Source organism: Bombina bombina, chromosome 6 (assembly GCF_027579735.1).
Source record: "Bombina bombina isolate aBomBom1 chromosome 6, aBomBom1.pri, whole genome shotgun sequence".
Classification (NCBI taxonomy): domain Eukaryota; kingdom Metazoa; phylum Chordata; class Amphibia; order Anura; family Bombinatoridae; genus Bombina; species Bombina bombina.
In genome coordinates, this window is record NC_069504.1 from 859,279,846 (window position 1) to 859,298,173 (window position 18,328).

Sequence of the window (18,328 nt, forward strand, 5' to 3'; positions counted from 1 at the left end):
TCATCACACCAGGGGTATTTCTAGACCTTAGATGAACATTAAATTCAAAATATAATCTCCATAGAAGTGGACATTGCAATATACTTTCATTATTTATTTTGACCTTTTCTTCTGTAATTTACATCTATAAATTGTAGTTTTCCAATACCACCAGAAAGGATAAAGTAAACTGTATGGAATTCAGAACCTTGAATCTCCTACCAGCTGCATAATTGGTTGATATGTTCAGGATAGGAAGTCTCTTTAAAATTGGGGATGCTAAAATTTCCAAAAAGCTGCAGATCATATACCTCACTACTTAAAGCGACAGTATACACCAATTTTCATATGACTGCACATAATATACACTACTATAAAAAATAATATTCACAGATACTGATATAAAAATCCAGTATAAAACTGTTTAAAAACTTACTTAGAAGCTTCCAGTTTAGCTCTGTTTAAAAGGTTACTGGAACACCCACTGCAAGTGGGAAATAGCAGACACTCCCCCTCCCCCTTCCTTTGCAAATGGAAAGACCCTTTACACAAACAGATGCAACCTGGAGTAGGTATACTTCGGTATTCTCCTAAAACGTTGGGGCTTGGTTAGGAGTCTGAAAATCAGAGCAATGTTATTTAAAAATAAGCAAAACTATGCATTTAAAAAAAATAAAAAAACTGTATGGGTTATATAAATGGATCATCTACAAAACATGTATGCAAAGGAAAATCTAATGTATAATGTCCCTTTAAGCATAGTATATGTAGAAAAGGGTTTGCATGCTAATCACTGGTGAACATACATTAGCTCATTACTGCTCTGGAGATTACTTAACTATGCATGCAAACTTTTGTAGGGTTTAATAATAATCTGCCCGTAACACATTCAAATATTTTTTTTATTTTTATTTTTTGCACTGTAATGTCCCTTTAAACCTTTAAGAATAGGGTATGGTACGGTAAATACTAGGGGTGTCTGTGTTTTTAAATTTGAATGGTAGGAAAAAATGTTTCTCTTGACATCCATTCTACCATTCAAATGTTTCTACAGAACAAGTAATAACACTCAATATCAAATGTTAACATTCAGATTTAAAATATAAAATTCAAACATTCAAATGGATCATTTGAATATTGCATTTGAATACTAATTCAAAGAGATTTATATTGAAGTCTATGAGATTCAACATTTGAAGCTCAACATCTTTTTGAATGTTACATTCTATAATGCAATGTTAAGTTAAAAAAAGAAAAACAATGAACAGAACGAACACTTTTTATTTAAAAAGAACAAATATGTAAAACATTAATTTATTTTAACAAATGTGCAGGAACATTTAATCATCACTATCCAGCCCCTTTCTCGATCTGCGACTGCTTACCCCATGCAAATTCACATTTCCTGTGTACAATATGTACAATTGTAATATCCTAATGTAATAATATCTTCAATAAATGGAAAAAATGAAAGCCGGCATGTCAAAATGAAATAAAGATGTCTGCATGTTATAAGAACATTAAACTCAAAAGTGTATAAAATGTTTAAATATTCATAGTGAAAATACATTTTAATGCACTTTGATTTTAGTTTTTTTCCAATGCCTACAGAGAGGTTGGAGAGCATTCCATGTAATTTTAAACCCTGATCCTACGTGCTTCATAGTGATTGTTTGATATGTAAAGGAACTAATTTATGTCTGTCCCTAAATGGCCATAGTAAAGAAGATAAATGCTCTTCAAGGGTGTTTCTCTTTCGTTAACATGGCAGTTTAAAAACACTTCTATTCTTTTCTTTTTTTGTTGCAATGCATTGTTTAATGTATTGCTTTAATATCTTTTAAATAAAAACATTTTTGGGAAAATAAAAATAAAAAATGGCAACAGAGATAGGCTCACTTATATAAAGGGCATAACATATTTATGATATATAACTTCTGAATGAAACAGAAATAAGAATGTTATGTGATTTCCTGAAATATTGTGAGCTAATGTGATTTAATTTTTTAGATTTAGATTTGAGAACTATCAACGTGTCCAGGCCCTAAGATTTGCAGTAGAGGAGATCAATTATAGTCAAAATCTTCTACCCAACATCACTCTGGGCTTTCATATTTATGATTCCTGTACTGTACTACAGAGGGTGCTGGCAGGAACCCTGCAGCTTCTGACTGGATATGTGCAACCTGTACCTAATTACTGGTGTCACCAACATGTACCTATGGCTGCTTTTATTGGTCACTCCATCTCTACATACAGCATGCTGATTGCTCATATCCTAGGACTGTACCGATACCCACAGGTAGAACTAAGCTTTTACACTGTGCCAGTAATTCATCTCCTAACTGCCTGACATTTGATTTATAGCACTCATGTCCAAACTGCTCCCAACTGGCAAATTATAATTTATTTTATAACTGCTTGTTTGTTATCTGTAGCTAATTCATGATGTTTATTTCCAGTTTATAATTAATCTTCTAAGCACTTATGTTATTATGTTTGAGCTCATATATTTGTTTGCATACTTGTATGTTATGCAATATCGTTTTGCCATAGATCACTGTTTTTTTACTTCTTCTCTAACTAGCAAAATCTCAACAAACTTTTCATACAACGTCTTTGTAATTTTTTTTTATAATGGCCTCTACTTTTTTCAAAAGCAATAGCTTTCTCAGAAGATCTCTTAAAGGGACACTGAACCCAAATATTTTCTTTCATGATTCAGATAGAGCATGCAATTTTAAGCAACTTTCTAATTTACTTCTATTATCAATTTTTCTTTGTTCTCTGGCTATCTTTATTTGAAAAAGAAGGCATCTCAGCTAAGGAGCCAGCACATTTTTGCTTTAGGACCATGGACAGCACTTGTTTATTGGTGCTGTCCAATCAGCAAGGACAACCCAGGTTGTTGACCAAAAATGGGCCGGCATCTAAACTTACATTCTTGCTTTTCAAATAAACATACCAAGAGAATGAAGAAAATTTAATAATAGAAGTAAATTAGTAAGTTGCTTAAAATTGCATGCTCTGTGTGAATCACGAAAGAAAATTTTTGAGTTCAGTGTCCCTTTAAGTGTTTTTTCCATATCCCTCTAAACCACTGGTTTTCAAACCTGTCCTCAAGCCTCCCCAACAGGACAGGTTTTCAGGTTTACCATGGATGAGAGCAGGTAAAATAACCATGTTTACTAATCAGCTGATTATTTCACCTGTGCTCCAGTTCAGATATCCTCAAAATGTGGCCTGTTGGGGAGGTCTGAGGAAAGGTTTGAAAACCAGTGATCTAAACTAATAGAACTGTGAGAGTTTTCCTTATACACTTGTAAGATTGTATTACTCAATATCGGTTGTGCACAAACTTGACATTCTTGCTAATTTAAATAGCTGTTATTAAAAAAAAGTATAGGATTAATCAACAAAAAATTTTTTACTTGATTCTCGTGAAACAGAACGTCATTTATTAAAATAAAGTTATATTCACCCGGTTTATTTGTTTCTCAACAGATCAGTCATTTTTCCACCAGCTCTCTTCTCAGCGACAGAACACAGTTTCCTTCCTTCTTCAGAACTGTCCCCAGTGATGCCTTTCAATCCCAAGGCCTAGCACAACTACTGTTGCATTTTGGGTGGACATGGGTAGGATTAGTGGCCATTGACAATGATTATGGACATCAGGGCATTCAAGTCATTAAGAAAGAGATACTCAAGGCTGGAGCCTGTGTTGCCTTCACAGAGTACATAATGATAAATCAGACTAATCGCAATGCTCCTCATATAGTAAGCGTCATAAATGAGTCAACAGCAAAGGCTGTGCTTTTCTTTTCAACTGACATTGACTTGGTCCACATTCTAGATGAGATGCTGAGACAGAATGTAACAGGAAAGGTATGGGTTGCCAGCGAAGCTTGGGCTACCTCTCCATTCCTATCAGTGGACAGATTTTCAAAATTTCTATCTGGCACTATTGGCTTTGCCCTTCATAGTGGCTCAATGCCAGGATTTGGAAAATTTTTGAATATGATCCATCCTTCTATAACTCCTGGTGAGGATTGGTTGAAACTATTCTGGGAAGAAGCATTCAGTTGCAAGTTCCCTGAACAAGAAAATTTCACTGACCCTTTTGATTCATCTTCAATAAAACAATGCACAGGAGATGAAAATCTAGAAAGCACTCAGAACAGTTATAATGATGTATCTGGTTTACGGGTATCCTACAATGTCTACATGGCTATTTATCTCGTTGCCACAGCTTTGCATAACATGATTACATGCCGTAATGGGAAGGGGCCTTTTCTTAATGGCACTTGCACAGATATTTGGAATTTTAAGCCTTGGCAGGTAAACAACTTCACATGAAAACTAAAACCATAGAAGAGACATTGATACGCAAACAAATGATAGATAGATAGATGATAGATAGATGCTTCCATTAAAAGAAAAATCTGAACAGCAGAATTTAGACGTGAAAATCAGATTTTGAGAGGTAGTTGTATGGCATGGGCATGATACCTTTCTACTGCTTTGTTTTATTTATTGATTATATTATAAATCAATTATCCTGGTGTCTAGTGGGAATGCATCCACTATATGTAAGGCCCTACCTTTAATTATAACAAATATGTGCTCATTTTTGTGGGGGGGGGGGGCATGGGGAGTATATTTCTCAGTACCTAGGCAAAACTAAATCTAAATACCTCACTAGATGGCAGTGTACATAGAAAATGTCTACTTCAGTATGCAGTAATGGAAAGGAAATTTAATAAGACGTAAAATGTAAAAAAATGTTTAATTGTATAAGCTATCTGAATAGATATTTAGATTTTAATTTCCATGTCCCTTTAAAGGGACAGTCTACCATAGAATTGTTGTTGTTTTAAAAGATAGATAATCCCTTTATTACCCTTTCCCCAGTTTTGCATAACCATCACAGTTATATTAATATACTTTTTACCTCTGTGATTACCTTGTATCTAGGAACCTTCTTCCAGCCCCCTGATCACATAACTGTGACTGTTTATTATCTATTGACTTAAATTTAGCATTGTTTTGTGCTAGATCTTAAATAACCCCCTGTGCCTGAACACAGTGTTATCTCTATGGCCCACGTGTACTTTCTGTCTCTTTGCGTTGAAAAGAGATTTAAAAAGTATGTGATAAGAGGCAGCCCTCAAAGGCTTAGAAATTAGCATATGAGCCTACCTATGTTTAGTTTAAACTAAGAATACCAAGAGAAAAAAGCTAATTTGATGATAAAAGTAAATTGAAAAGTTGATTAAAATTAAAAGTCCTATCTGAATAATGAAAGTTTAATTTATACTAGACTGTCCCTTTAAGAACATATTTGCCATGCTATTACTTTAAAGAGGACATAAGAGTTACATGTCAAAATAGGCTGAAACAAATGAAATTTAAGGACCAGACTGTACATTTCTGACCCATGTCTGCAAAATGCAGTTAAATGGCCATTATAGTAAAAATATAACTACATGCTCTAATCCAGTAGAGCATGTATTTTTAAGACTATCGACCTTAGACTACTGTGTGTTTAACCGTAGAAAATGGGTTTAATACACAGTAGAAATACTGCTTACAAATCACAGAGCACTGCTGGTCCAGCGGCGGAGGGGGGGGGGGGGGGGGGGAGTGGGTGGGATGGGTCCTACACTGCATAAAAAAAATGAGGGATGGGGAGCTACACTACAGAAAAAAGGTGCAATGGGGGGGGGGGTGGCCCTAACTAGTGATCGCTGGAAGGGGGAGGTGTCAGGATTACTACACTACAGGGAAAAAAATCAAATAGATAAAAACAACTTCCAGTACCAAAGGTGGCAGGGAGGTGGGAAGGTTAATGAGGATCACTACACTGCAGAAAAAAAAATATAATAAAAATATTAATAAATAAACTGCATACTGGCAGACCTAAGATGGTTGGGTGGCAGGTGCCATGTGGGAGGGTAATCGCTACACTAAATATAAAATTAACCTTACAAGCTAACTGATTAACCCCATTCACTGCCTGGAATAATTAGCAGCATTTCAATTACCTAAAAGCAATGACAAAGCCATGTATGTCTGCTATTTCTGAACAATGGAGATCCTAGAGAAGCTTTTACAACCATTTGTGCCATGATTGCACACGCGGTATGTAAATAATTTCAGTAAGAAACCCAAAGTTTCTGAAAAATTTTAAAATATTTTTTATATGATCGCATTTGGCGGCGAAATGGTGGCATTAAATATACCAAAATGGGCCCAGATCAATACCTTGGGTTGTCTACTTAAAAAAAATATAGTTTTGACAGGTAAATAAAAAAGGCTCTATTTCTATTTAAATAGAGTGATAGCAAAAAATTCTAAAAATTCTCTGGTATTTTAGGCAAGTTCTTATCTGAAACAATTTTACAATTTACTTCTATTACCAAATTTAGACTAATAGGAGCTAAGGAGCGTTCACGTGTCTTTAGCAGTTTATGGCAGCAGTGTTTGTATCCCTGTATAACATTGCTATAAACACTACTGCTAGATGGCTAGAAACACGTGCACACTCCTAAGCTCACATAAGCTTACTCTTTAACAAAGAATACTATCGGCTAGATTTAGAGTTTTGTCGGTAACGACCCGCGTAGCTAACGCTGGCTTTTTTCTGGCCGCACCTTTAAAATAACTCTGGTATTGAGAGTCCACAGAATGGCTGCGTTAGGCTCCAAAAAGGGAGCGTACAGGCATATTTAACGCTACTGCAACTCTCGATACCAGAGTTGCTTACGGACGCGGCCAGCCTCAAAAACGTGCTCGTGCACGATTCCCCCATAGGAAACAATGGGGCTGTTTGAGCTGAAAAAAAACCTAACACCTGCAAAAAAGCCGCGTTCAGCTCCTAACGCAGCCCCATTGTTTGCTATGGGGAAACACTTCCTACGTCTGCACCTAACACCCTAACATGTACCCCGAGTCTAAACACCCCTAACCTTACACTTATTAACCTCTAATCTGCCGCCCCCGCTATCGCTGACCCCTGCATATTATTTTTAACCCCTAATCTGCCGCTCCGTAAACCGCCGCTACTTACATTATCCTTATGTACCCCTAATCTGCTGCCCCTAACACCGCCGACCCCTATATTATATTTATTAACCCCTAATCTGCCCCCCACAACGTCGCCTCCACCTGCCTACACTTATTAACCCCTAATCTGCCGAGCGGACCGCACCGCTATCATAATAAAGTTATTAACCCCTAATCCGCCTCACTAACCCTATAATAAATAGTATTAACCCCTAATCTGCCCTCCCTAACATCGCCGACACCTAACTTCAAACATTAACCCCTAATCTGCCGACCGGAGCTCACCGCTATTCTAATAAATTTTTTAACCCCTAAAGCTAATTCTAACCCTAACCCTAACACCCCCCTAAATTAAATATAATTTAAATCTAACGAAATAAATTAACTCTTATTAAATAATTTATTCCTATTTAAAGCTAAATACTTACCTGTAAAATAAACCCTAATATAGCTACAATATAAATTATAATTATATTGTAGCTATTTTAGGATTAATATTTATTTTACAGGCAACTTTGTAATTATTTTAACCAGGTACAATAGCTATTAAATAGTTAATAACTATTTAATAGTTACCTAGTTAAAATAATTACAAAATTACCTGTAAAATAAGTTACTGATTGGCTGATTCCATCAGCCAATCAGAATATTCCTACCTTAATTCCGATTGGCTGATAGAATCCTATCAGCCAATCGGAATTCGAGGGACGCCATCTTGGATGACGTCATTTAAAGGAACCGTCATTCGTCGTCTAGTCGTCGGAGAAGAAGGATGGATCCGCGATGGAGGTCTTCAAGATGGAGCCGGTCCTCATCGGATGAAGATAGAAGATGCCGCTTGGAAGATGATGGTTGCCGGTCCGGATCTACTCTTCTTCCCGGATAGGATGAAGACTTTGGACCCTCTTCTGGACTTCTTCAGCCGTCGGATGATGGATGTCTAGCCCCCGCTTGGGTTTGGATGAAGATTTTGGAGCCAGGACGGATCGGTGAACCTGGCATGGTGAAGACAAGGTAGGAAGATCTTCAGGGGCTTAGTGTTAGGTTTATTTAAGGGGGGTTTGGGTTAGATTAGGGGTATGTGGGTGGTGGGTTGTAATGTTGGGGGGGGGGTATTGTATGTTTTTTTTTACAGGCAAAAGAGCTGAATTTCTTGGGGCATGCCCCGCAAAGGGCCCTGTTCAGGGCTGGTAAGGTAAAAGAGCTTTGAACTTTAGTAATTTAGAATAGGGTAGGGCATTTTTTTATTTTGGGGGTCTTTGTTATTTTATTAGGGGGCTTAGAGTAGGTGTAATTAGCTTAAAATTGTTGTAATATTTTTCTTATGTTTGTAAATACTTTTTTATTTTTTGTAACTTAGTTCTTTTTTATTTTTTGTACTTTAGTTAGTTTATTTCATTGCAGTTATTTGTAGATATTGTATTTAATTAATTTATTGATAGTGTAGTGTTAGGTTTAATTGTAGGTAATTGTAGGTATTTTATTTAATTAATTTAATGATAGTATAGTGTTAGGTTTAATTGTAACTTAGGTTAGGATTTATTTTACAGGTAATTTTGTAATTATTTTAACTAGGTAACTATTAAATAGTTCTTAACTATTAAATAGCTATTGTACCTGGTTAAAATAATTACAAAGTTGCCTGTAAAATAAATATTAATCCTAAAATAGCTACAATGTAATTATTCGTTATATTGTAGCTATATTAGGGTTTATTTTACAGGTAAGTATTTAGCTTTAAATAGGAATAAGTTCTTTAATAAGAGTTAATTTATTTTGTTAGAATAAAATTATATTTAACTTAGGGGGGTGTTAGGGTTAGGGTTAGAATTAGCTTTAAAGGTTAATAAATTTAATAGAGTAGCGGTGCGGTCCGCTCGGCAGATTAGGGGTTAATAAGTGTAGGCAGGTGGAGGCGACGTTGTGGGGGGCAGATTTGGGGTTAATAAATATAATATAGGGGTCAGCGGTGTTAGGGGCAGCAGATTAGGGGTACATAAGTATAACTTAAGTAGCGGCGCTTTGCGGTCGGCAGATTAGGGGTTAATTATTGTAGGTAGTTGGCGGCGATGTTGTGGGGGGCAGATTAGGGGTTAATAAATATAATATAGGGGTCGGCGGTGTTAGGGGCAGCAGATTAGGGGTACATAAGTATAACGTAGGTGGCGGTCGGCAGATTAGGGGTTAAAAAATTTTAATCGAGTGGCGGCGATGTGGGGGGACCTCGGTTTAGGGGTACATAGGTAGTTTATGGGTGTTAGTGTACTTTAGAGCACAGTAGTTAAGAGCTTTATGAACCGGCGTTAGCCCAGAAAGCTCTTAACTACTGACTTTTTTCTGCGGCTGGAGTTTTGTCGTAAGATTTCTAACGCTCACTTCAGCCACGACTCTAAATACCGGAGTTAGAAAGATCCCATTGAAAAGATAGGATACGCAATTGACGTAAGGGGATCTGCGGTATGGAAAAGTCGCGGCTGAAAAGTGAGCGTTAGACCCTTTTTTGACTGACTCCAAATACCGGCGGTAGCCTAAAACCAGCGTTAGGAGCCTCTAACGCTGGTTTTCACGGCTACCGCCAAACTCCAAATCTAGGCCTATGAGAACTAAGCAAAATTGATAACTAGATAATTGGAAAGTTGTTTTAAAATGTCAAGCTCTATCCATCTCATTGAAGTTTAGTTTTGATTTTACTGTCCCTTTTAACCTGAAGATTTCATAGAATAATTGGAATAATTTATATGCACATTGGATCCTACCTATTTTATTTTCTCCAGGGGTGGTTTGCAAAATTTTAAATAATTTGGTTTATTATTATTATTATTGATTTAAAAATGATTTCTCTTTTTTGGGTGATTATTTTTTTAAATATTTTATAAAGCAATTAGAAAAAATATATAGATTATTTTATTGTAATAGTAAAAGTACACAGTGATAATGACAGTTTTCATTGAACTATTTCATAGGTTTAATGTTTAAATGTATATTGTCTGCCTTTCTACACAGCTCCTGTACTACATGAAAAAGGTGCATGTGAAAATGGGTGCTGCAAGTGATCTCTACTTCAATGAAAACGGAGATCCTCCAGCAGTATATGATATTGTAAACTGGCAACTAAGCCAAGATGGCAAAATCAAACAGATTAAAGTTGGCAGCTATACTTCAGATGCTAATGGCAGCACTTTTACCATCAATGCCAGCATTGTGCAATGGAGTACAGGTGGAGAACAGGTAAAATGCATGAGGTACAGTGTGTGTGATTTTTCAAAGCAACAAATAGATTTTTCTCTGGTAAATTAATTCAATTTCCCCTCCCCATGTATCATGTGACAGGCATCAACCAATCAAAAAATGTGTATGTATTTCAAACTCTTGCACAAGCTCAGTAGGAGCTGATGCCTCAAGAAGTGTGCACATAACAAGATAGTGCACATTTCGATAATGGAAGTTATTTGGAAAGTTATTGCATATCTTTAAAGTGAAGGTCCATTTTGATGAATTAGTGCCCGGTTTTTAATAAACCTATTAAAAACAAGGGCACTTTAATTCATCAAAATTGACATTTCACTGTTCTCTTCAAAAACTTACCTTTTAATCCTGACTGATGCTCCAGCAATTCCCCCGGCCGCCGGAAGCCTCTGCAGACATCAGAAATGACGAGTCAGGCTTCCTCCAATCACAGCTTCCCCCCCGGGGTAATCTTGGCCTGATGCAACGCTGTGATTGGAGGAAGCCGGATTCATCATTTTGGACCCGGGAAGACGGCTTGCGATGGGCGGAGGAAGTGCTGGAGCGGTTGCCAGGATTAAAAGGTAAGTTTTTGAAGAAAATAGTGAAATGTCAATTTTGATGAATTAAAGTGCCCTTGTTTTTAATAGGTTTATTAAAAAACAGGCACTAATTTATCAAAATTGACATTCACTTTAAGCATCCCTTTAAGGCAGGTTACTATGTAGGTTAGTGGCATTAGCAATTCTACTGTATTTAATGGGACAGTAAATTAAAACCTTCACAGTTAAGATAGAGCACACCATTCCAAACAACTTTCCAGTTCTCTTACTTTGTTCTCATATATAGAGGCCTATACAAGCATAATTTCTAGGGTACGCCGTATATGTGATACCAAACCAGCGCAAAATTTGGCGTCGCCGGCTTTTTCGGGTGACGCTGCATATCGGATCTGGCCCCTGTTGTCTTTCTTGCTTTTTGGGGGTTAACAAAATATTTTAATTACATTGTAACCCTTTGTGTGCAGAAAAACATTTATATTTCCTTGCTGTTAACAGCACATTAAGTTTATTAATAATTATATTGATGTGGAGGCATAGCCTGTGACTTATATAGGTACTCCTGCTGGCTTTTGGGTGGTAAAAAAAAAAGTTTTCATTATACTTTAACCCTGTGGGGGCATAACTTGGGACATAGGTAGGCCTAAAGTTTGACCCTTTTGTGCAGATTTTTTTTTTTTTAACTGCATGTTTAGTTTATTAATTATTATATTGCTGTGGGGGTATAGCCTGTGATTGATAGGTAGGCCTGCTGCCTTTTTTGGGAGGGGGGTTAAAAAAGTTTAATTCACGTTTATGCATGCATAATCTTTTCTTTGTTTTCTTGCAGCTAGTGAAACTGCAGGTGTATATATCAGTGGGGCATAGCTGTGACTGATATGTAGGTCTGTTGCATTTTTTGAGGGGATTTTTTTTAACCAGAACCCCTTGTGTGCAGAATTATCTTTTTTCTTGTAGTTAGTGCACATTACTGCATATTTTTATTTTTTAGTTCTCTGTAATAATTAGCAAATAAATACCATGACCCCACATCTAATTGAAACCATAATTGCAATTCTAGTGCGGGCACTGTGGCTACCTGACAGCTTGCTGCAGGCCCTCTACAGTACCATAGTAGTTATCCACCAAACATTTTATATTGGGTTTAAAATATAACAGCATCACTATTTAATATAATAATCATTTCTCTATGGATGGCTATATTGCACAACGTGGACATCTGTTGCCTATACTGTCACTAGTGTATTATTAGTGCTACATATATTGTAGGACCTTGTAAACCTCATCTAATTGAAACCATAAGTGTTATTGCAGTGGGGGCACCAACCAAAAAAATTCTTATATAATTATATTATTCTATCGGAAAATTTTTAGTCTGTCAGAGTGAACTATATTTTGGGTTGCTGTCACTGCCACAACCACCAATAGTATCAGCTCTGTGGTTGCCATCAGCCAATGACAAATCCTTGGGGAACAGCTAAGAGCACAGTGTGCAACAGAGTATCAGCACATCTCTTTGTTTTCTTGGTCTTGGATTCTTCCATTTGTTTCAGGCCATACCTATGTCCTAAAGGCACTAATTCCAGATGACAACATCATGCTAGAGGCCGGAAGTCAGATAAGATGTTTGTCAATATGTGGAGTGCACACAAGTTAGGAAAAAGAAACTGACAACACAGTGGTTGCTGCAGTACTGATGCACATTCCATACCATTGTGCATCTTTCCGAAGTTCCCTCCCTTCACCAACCCATCATTTTCAAAGTAGATCTCTCTCTGCTCTGTGGTGGTCATCAAATGTCAATGACAAATCCTCAGTGATCTACTGGCCACTGTGCCCAAGGGCCTCTAGGCACGTGTTTGCCATCAACTTCCCTTGGAGGTATATTTTTGAGATTTATTTACGGTCAGTCCTATCTACCTAGTTCAGTAACTCTGCTGCCTGCTGTCGTCATTCCTGTTTATGCCCTCCCTGCTCTGTGGTGGTCATCAAATGTCAATGCCAAATACTCAGGGAACTACAAAACATTTGGACGAACCAAACAATTCTCCTGTGCACAAGTCTAGTGTATACATGTTACAATTTAATAGCAAGAGCACAAAAGAAAATGAAAAATTGTCAGTTTGACTGTTATATAAACCAATTTTAAAAGGAAACAGAACCCTTTTATAAAAAAGGGTTAACCACGTGTATTAATCTGCAAAATTATATTCAGTACAATAAAACTCCTTTGTGTTTATGCTTCCAAAATATAAGTATCCATCTAACGAGACAGATTTATAGATTTTTTGTAGTAAGGATGGGATATTTTGGCATTCAAATTGTAGAACAAATTATTCTGCCATTCAAACATTTCTATCGAGCTAACGTTAAAGGGACGTGAAACTCAAAATCAAACTTTACTGAATCAAATAGAGCATGCAAATAAAGAAAAAAAAGTTTTCTAATTAACTTTATTCTCTTGGTATCTCTTGTTGAAGCGCATATCCAGATATTCCCAGGGGTGTGCATGTGTCTTGAGCATTTAATATAGGCCCCATTTGTAACAATATATTTAACAATTATACAGTTATTAACTCTTGTTGACAGCAGTATTTGCAAAACTATATAACATTGCTGCCATAAAGTGCTCAAGACACATGCACACTCCATAGCCTAATTAGAAATGCTCTTCAACAAGCGATACCAAGAAAACAAAGTGAACTTGATAATGGATCAAAATTGCAATGCTTTTAAAAAACACATGCTCTTTTGAATCAGAAACATTTCATGTTAAGTTTCATGTCTAACATTTAAACAGAATAAATCATTACAAATCAAATGTAATATTCAAATATCTTAATGTATCATTTGAATGTTACATTTGAATATTGTTTTCCATAAACTAACACTGCTGAACTGATATTATAATATTTGTGTATGATACTTGTAAAAACATTAATGTGATTAAGATTATCGTTATTTTAAAAAGCAAATGTCAGCTATTCATCAAACATTTAAAATTTGTTTAGAACAATCAAATATGGCTAACGTTCACTATTTGCAATCAATTTTACAAGACATTCTAATTTCTTTATTTTAAAGGGACAGTCTACACCACAAATTGTTATTGTTTAAAAGGATAGATAATCCCTTTATTACCCTTTCCACAGTTTCGCACAACCAACACAGTTACATTAATATACTTTTAACCTCTGTGCTTACCTTGGGGTCGATCTGATAAAAATCGGCGCCCGCAAAAGCCGGCGACGCCAATAATTGCGCGGATTTGGTATCCTATATACGGCGTAAGCTAGAAGTTACGCGCGTATATTTTTGCCGTCGCCCGCAGTTTTTTGGGCCATAGGCAGGTATACCAAACCCGCACAGTTTGGTATCCAATATGCAGCGTAAGGACTTACGTGGCGAAAATGGAGAAAACTTACTCCATTTTCACCTCGCCACAAAAAGCAGCCGTAAGAAGCCTTACGCTGACTATTGGAGCCCCGTAACTCCCTAAACTAACTAGAAAATAAACCTAACACCTAACGCATGCGCAATGTCTATCTCCCTGTCAACCGCGATCTGCTAAAATAAACCTAACACCTAACGCATGCGCAATGTCTATCTCCCTGTCAACCGCGATCCCCCCCCCCCGAAATCCCTAATAAAGTTATTACCCCCTAAACCGCCGCTCCCGGACCCCGCTGCCATCTACATAAACTAACCCCCTACTGTGAGCCTCTAAAACCGCCGCCATCTACCTTATCTATCCCCTAATCTGACCCCTTACACCGCCGCCACCTATATAAAAATTATTAACCCCTAATCTAATCCCCCTATACCGCCGCCAGCTATATTAATATTATTAACCCCTAATGTAAGCCCCTTACACCGCCGCCATCTCTATTAAAATGATTAACCCCTAATTTAATCTACCTACCCCGCCGCCAGCTATATTATCTATATTAACCCTAAGTATATTATAGTTAATATAGTTATTACATTATATATATTAACTATATTAACCCTAATTATATTAGGGTTAATATAGTTACTATAGTATTTATATTAACTATATTAACTCTATATAACCCTAACACCCCTAACTATATTTATATTAAATTAATCTAATTAATTTATAAACTAAAATATTCCTATTTAAATCTAAATACTTACCTATAAAATAAACCCTAAGATAGCTACAATATAATTAATAATTACATTGTAGCTATGTTAGGGTTAATATTTATTTTACAGGTAAATTGTTAATTATTTTAACTAGGTATAATAGATATTAAATAGTTATTAACTATTTAATATCTACCTAGTTAAAATAATTACCCAATTACCTGTAAAATAAATCCTAACCTAAGTTATAAATACACCTACACTATCAATAAATTTAATAAACTACAAACATCTATCTAAAAATACAATTAAATTAACTAAACTAAATTACAAAAAAAAACAAACACTAAATTACAAAAAATAAAAAAAAGATTACAAGATTTTTAAGCTAATTACACCTATTCTAAGCCCCCTAATAAAATAATAAACCCCCAAAATAAAATAAATTCCCTGCCCTATTCTAAATTAAACAAATTTCAAAGCTCTTTACCTTACCAGCCCTTAAAAGGGCCTTTTGTGGGGCATGCCCCAAAGAATTCAGCTCTTTTGCATTCAACAAATACAATCCCCCCCCCCCCCCCATTACAACCCACCACCCACATACCCCTATTCTAAACCCACCCAAACCCCCCTTAAAAAAGCCTAACACTACCCCCCTGAAGATCTCCCTACCTTGTCTTCACCACACCGGGCCAAACTCCTGATCCGATCCGGGCGATGTCGTCCTCCAAGCGGCAAAGAAGAATTCTTCCTCCGGCGATGTCATCCTCCAAGCGGCAAAGAAGAATTCTTCCTCCGGCGACGTCTTCCTCCAAGCGGCAGCAAAGTCTTCATTCTTCCGGCGGCATCTTCAATCTTCTTTCTTCGCTCCGCCGCCGCGGAGCATCCATCCCGGCCGACTGCTGAACTTGGAATGAGGTACCTTTAAATGACGTCATCCAAGATGGCGTCCGCCGAATTCCGATTGGCTGATAGGATTCAATCAGCCAATCAGATTTTTTTAACTTAATTCCGATTGGCTGATAGAATCCTATCAGCCAATCGGAATTCGGCGGACGCCATCTTGGATGACGTCATTTAAAGGTACCTCATTCCAAGTTCAGCAGTCGGCCGGGATGGATGCTCCGTGGTGGCGGAGCAAAGAAAGAAGATTGAAGATGCCGCCGGAAGAATGAAGACTTTGCTGCCGCTTGGAGGAAGACGTCGCCGGAGGAAGAATTCTTCTTTGCCGCTTGGAGGATGACATCGCCGGAGGAAGAATTCTTCTTTGCCGCTTGGAGGACGACATCGCCCGGATCGGATCAGGAGTTCGGCCCGGTGTGGTGAAGACAAGGTAGGGAGATCTTCAGGGGGGTAGTGTTAGGCTTTTTTAAGGGGGGTTTGGGTGGGTTTAGAATAGGGGTATGTGGGTGGTGGGTTGTAATGGGGGGGGGGGGATTGTATTTGTTGAATGCAAAAGAGCTGAATTCTTTGGGGCATGCCCCACAAAAGGCCCTTTTAAGGGCTGGTAAGGTAAAGAGCTTTGAAATTTGTTTAATTTAGAATAGGGCAGGGAATTTTTTTTATTTTGGGGGTTTATTATTTTATTAGGGGGCTTAGAATAGGTGTAATTAGCTTAAAAATCTTGTAATCTTTTTTTTATTTTTTGTAATTTAGTGTTTGTTTTTTTTGTAATTTAGTTTAGTTAATTTAATTGTATTTTTAGATAGATGTTTGTAGTTTATTAAATTTATTGATAGTGTAGGTGTATTTGTAACTTAGGTTAGGATTTATTTCACAGGTAATTGGGTAATTATTTTAACTAGGTAGATATTAAATAGTTAATAACTATTTAATATCTATTATACCTAGTTAAAATAATTAACAATTTACCTGTAAAATAAATATTAACCCTAACATAGCTACAATGTAATTATTAATTATATTTTAGCTATCTTAGGGTTTATTTTATAGGTAAGTATTTAGATTTAAATAGGAATATTTTAGTTTATAAATGAATTAGATTAATTTAATATAAATTTAGTTAGGGTGTTAGGGTTAGATAGAGTTAATATAGTTAATATAAATACTATAGTAACTATATTAACCCTAATATAATTAGGGTTAATATAGTTAATATATATAATGTAATACCTATATTAACTATAATATACTTAGGGTTAATATAGATAATATAGCTGGCGGCAGGGTAGGTAGATTAAATTAGGGGTTAATCATTTTAATAGAGATGGCGGCGGTGTAAGGGGCTTACATTAGGGGTTAATAATTTTAATATAGATGGCGGCGGTGTTAGGGGCTCACTTTAGGGGGTTATAGATATAATATAGCTGGCGGCGGGGTACGGGAGCGGCGGTTTAGGGGTTAATAACTTTATTAGGTTGCGGCGGGGTAAAGGAGCGGCGGTTTAGGGGTTAATAGCTTTTTTATTGTTAGGATAGTGAGGGGGATAGCGGATAGAGGGTTAGACAGTGCGGGCTATGTTAGGGAGGCGTGTTAGACAGTGCGGGCTATGTTAGGGAGGCGTGTTAGACAGTGCGGGTGTTTTAGACTTTAGTCAGGTTTTATAGGCGCCGGCAGATTCTAACGTGCCGCAAGTCACTGGCGACGCCAGAAATTTGTACTTACGCAGATTTCTGGACATCGCTGGTTTGTGAGACTTACGGCACGTTAGCATCTGACGGCGACTTATATGGGATGGCTCGAGTTGCGAGCTGAAACTGCGGGCGACGCCGGTTCCCTCGCTTGCGCCGCAAACTGCGATCGATATCGGATCGCGCCCCTTGTATCTAAGCCTCTGCAAACTACCCTTCATTTTAGTTATTTTGACAGACTTGCATTTTAGCCAATCAGTGCTGACTCCTAGGTAACTCCACGTGCATGAGCTCAATGTTATCTATGTGGCACACATAAACTAATGCCCTCTAATTGTGAAAAAATGTCAAAATGCAGTCAGATAAGAGGCAGCCTTCAAGGGCTAAGAAATTAGCATACAACTCACCTAGGTTTAGCTTTCAACTAAGAATACCAAGAAAACAAAGAAAAATTGATGATAAAAGTAAATTGGAAAGTTGTTTAAAATGACTTGCCCCATCTGAATCATGAAAGTGTATTTTTGACTAGACTGTCCCTTTAAAGTAATTGCTGCCATCACCTCAATGCCCTTACTGTTAAGAATATGTATATTAATTGCATGCAACCTCATGTCAGTTGTACATTTTTTGGAATTAAAAACTAAATTCGTACATATCCAATTGTCAATTGTATCTAACATTCTCAAAGAAAAATAATACAAGCTTTAAAACAATTTGGTAAAATGATTTTTTTTATCATCATTTAAATATAATTAGTATAAATTATCAGTGAAGCATATCACCATTAATCTATTATAA

At 36.8% G+C, this 18,328-nt stretch overlaps 1 protein-coding gene across 1 annotated transcript in view; it reads left to right on the forward strand.

Moving 5' to 3' along the window:
• LOC128664687 (extracellular calcium-sensing receptor-like) overlaps positions 1-18,328 on the forward strand; it is a 55,424-nt gene that overhangs the window by 24,713 nt on the left and 12,383 nt on the right. The window contains exons 5-7 of the mRNA XM_053719495.1: positions 1,990-2,281; positions 3,484-4,317; positions 10,048-10,272. Of these exons, the coding sequence (XP_053575470.1) occupies positions 1,990-2,281; positions 3,484-4,317; positions 10,048-10,272 (1,351 nt within the window). The remainder of the gene's footprint in view (positions 1-1,989; positions 2,282-3,483; positions 4,318-10,047; positions 10,273-18,328) is intronic.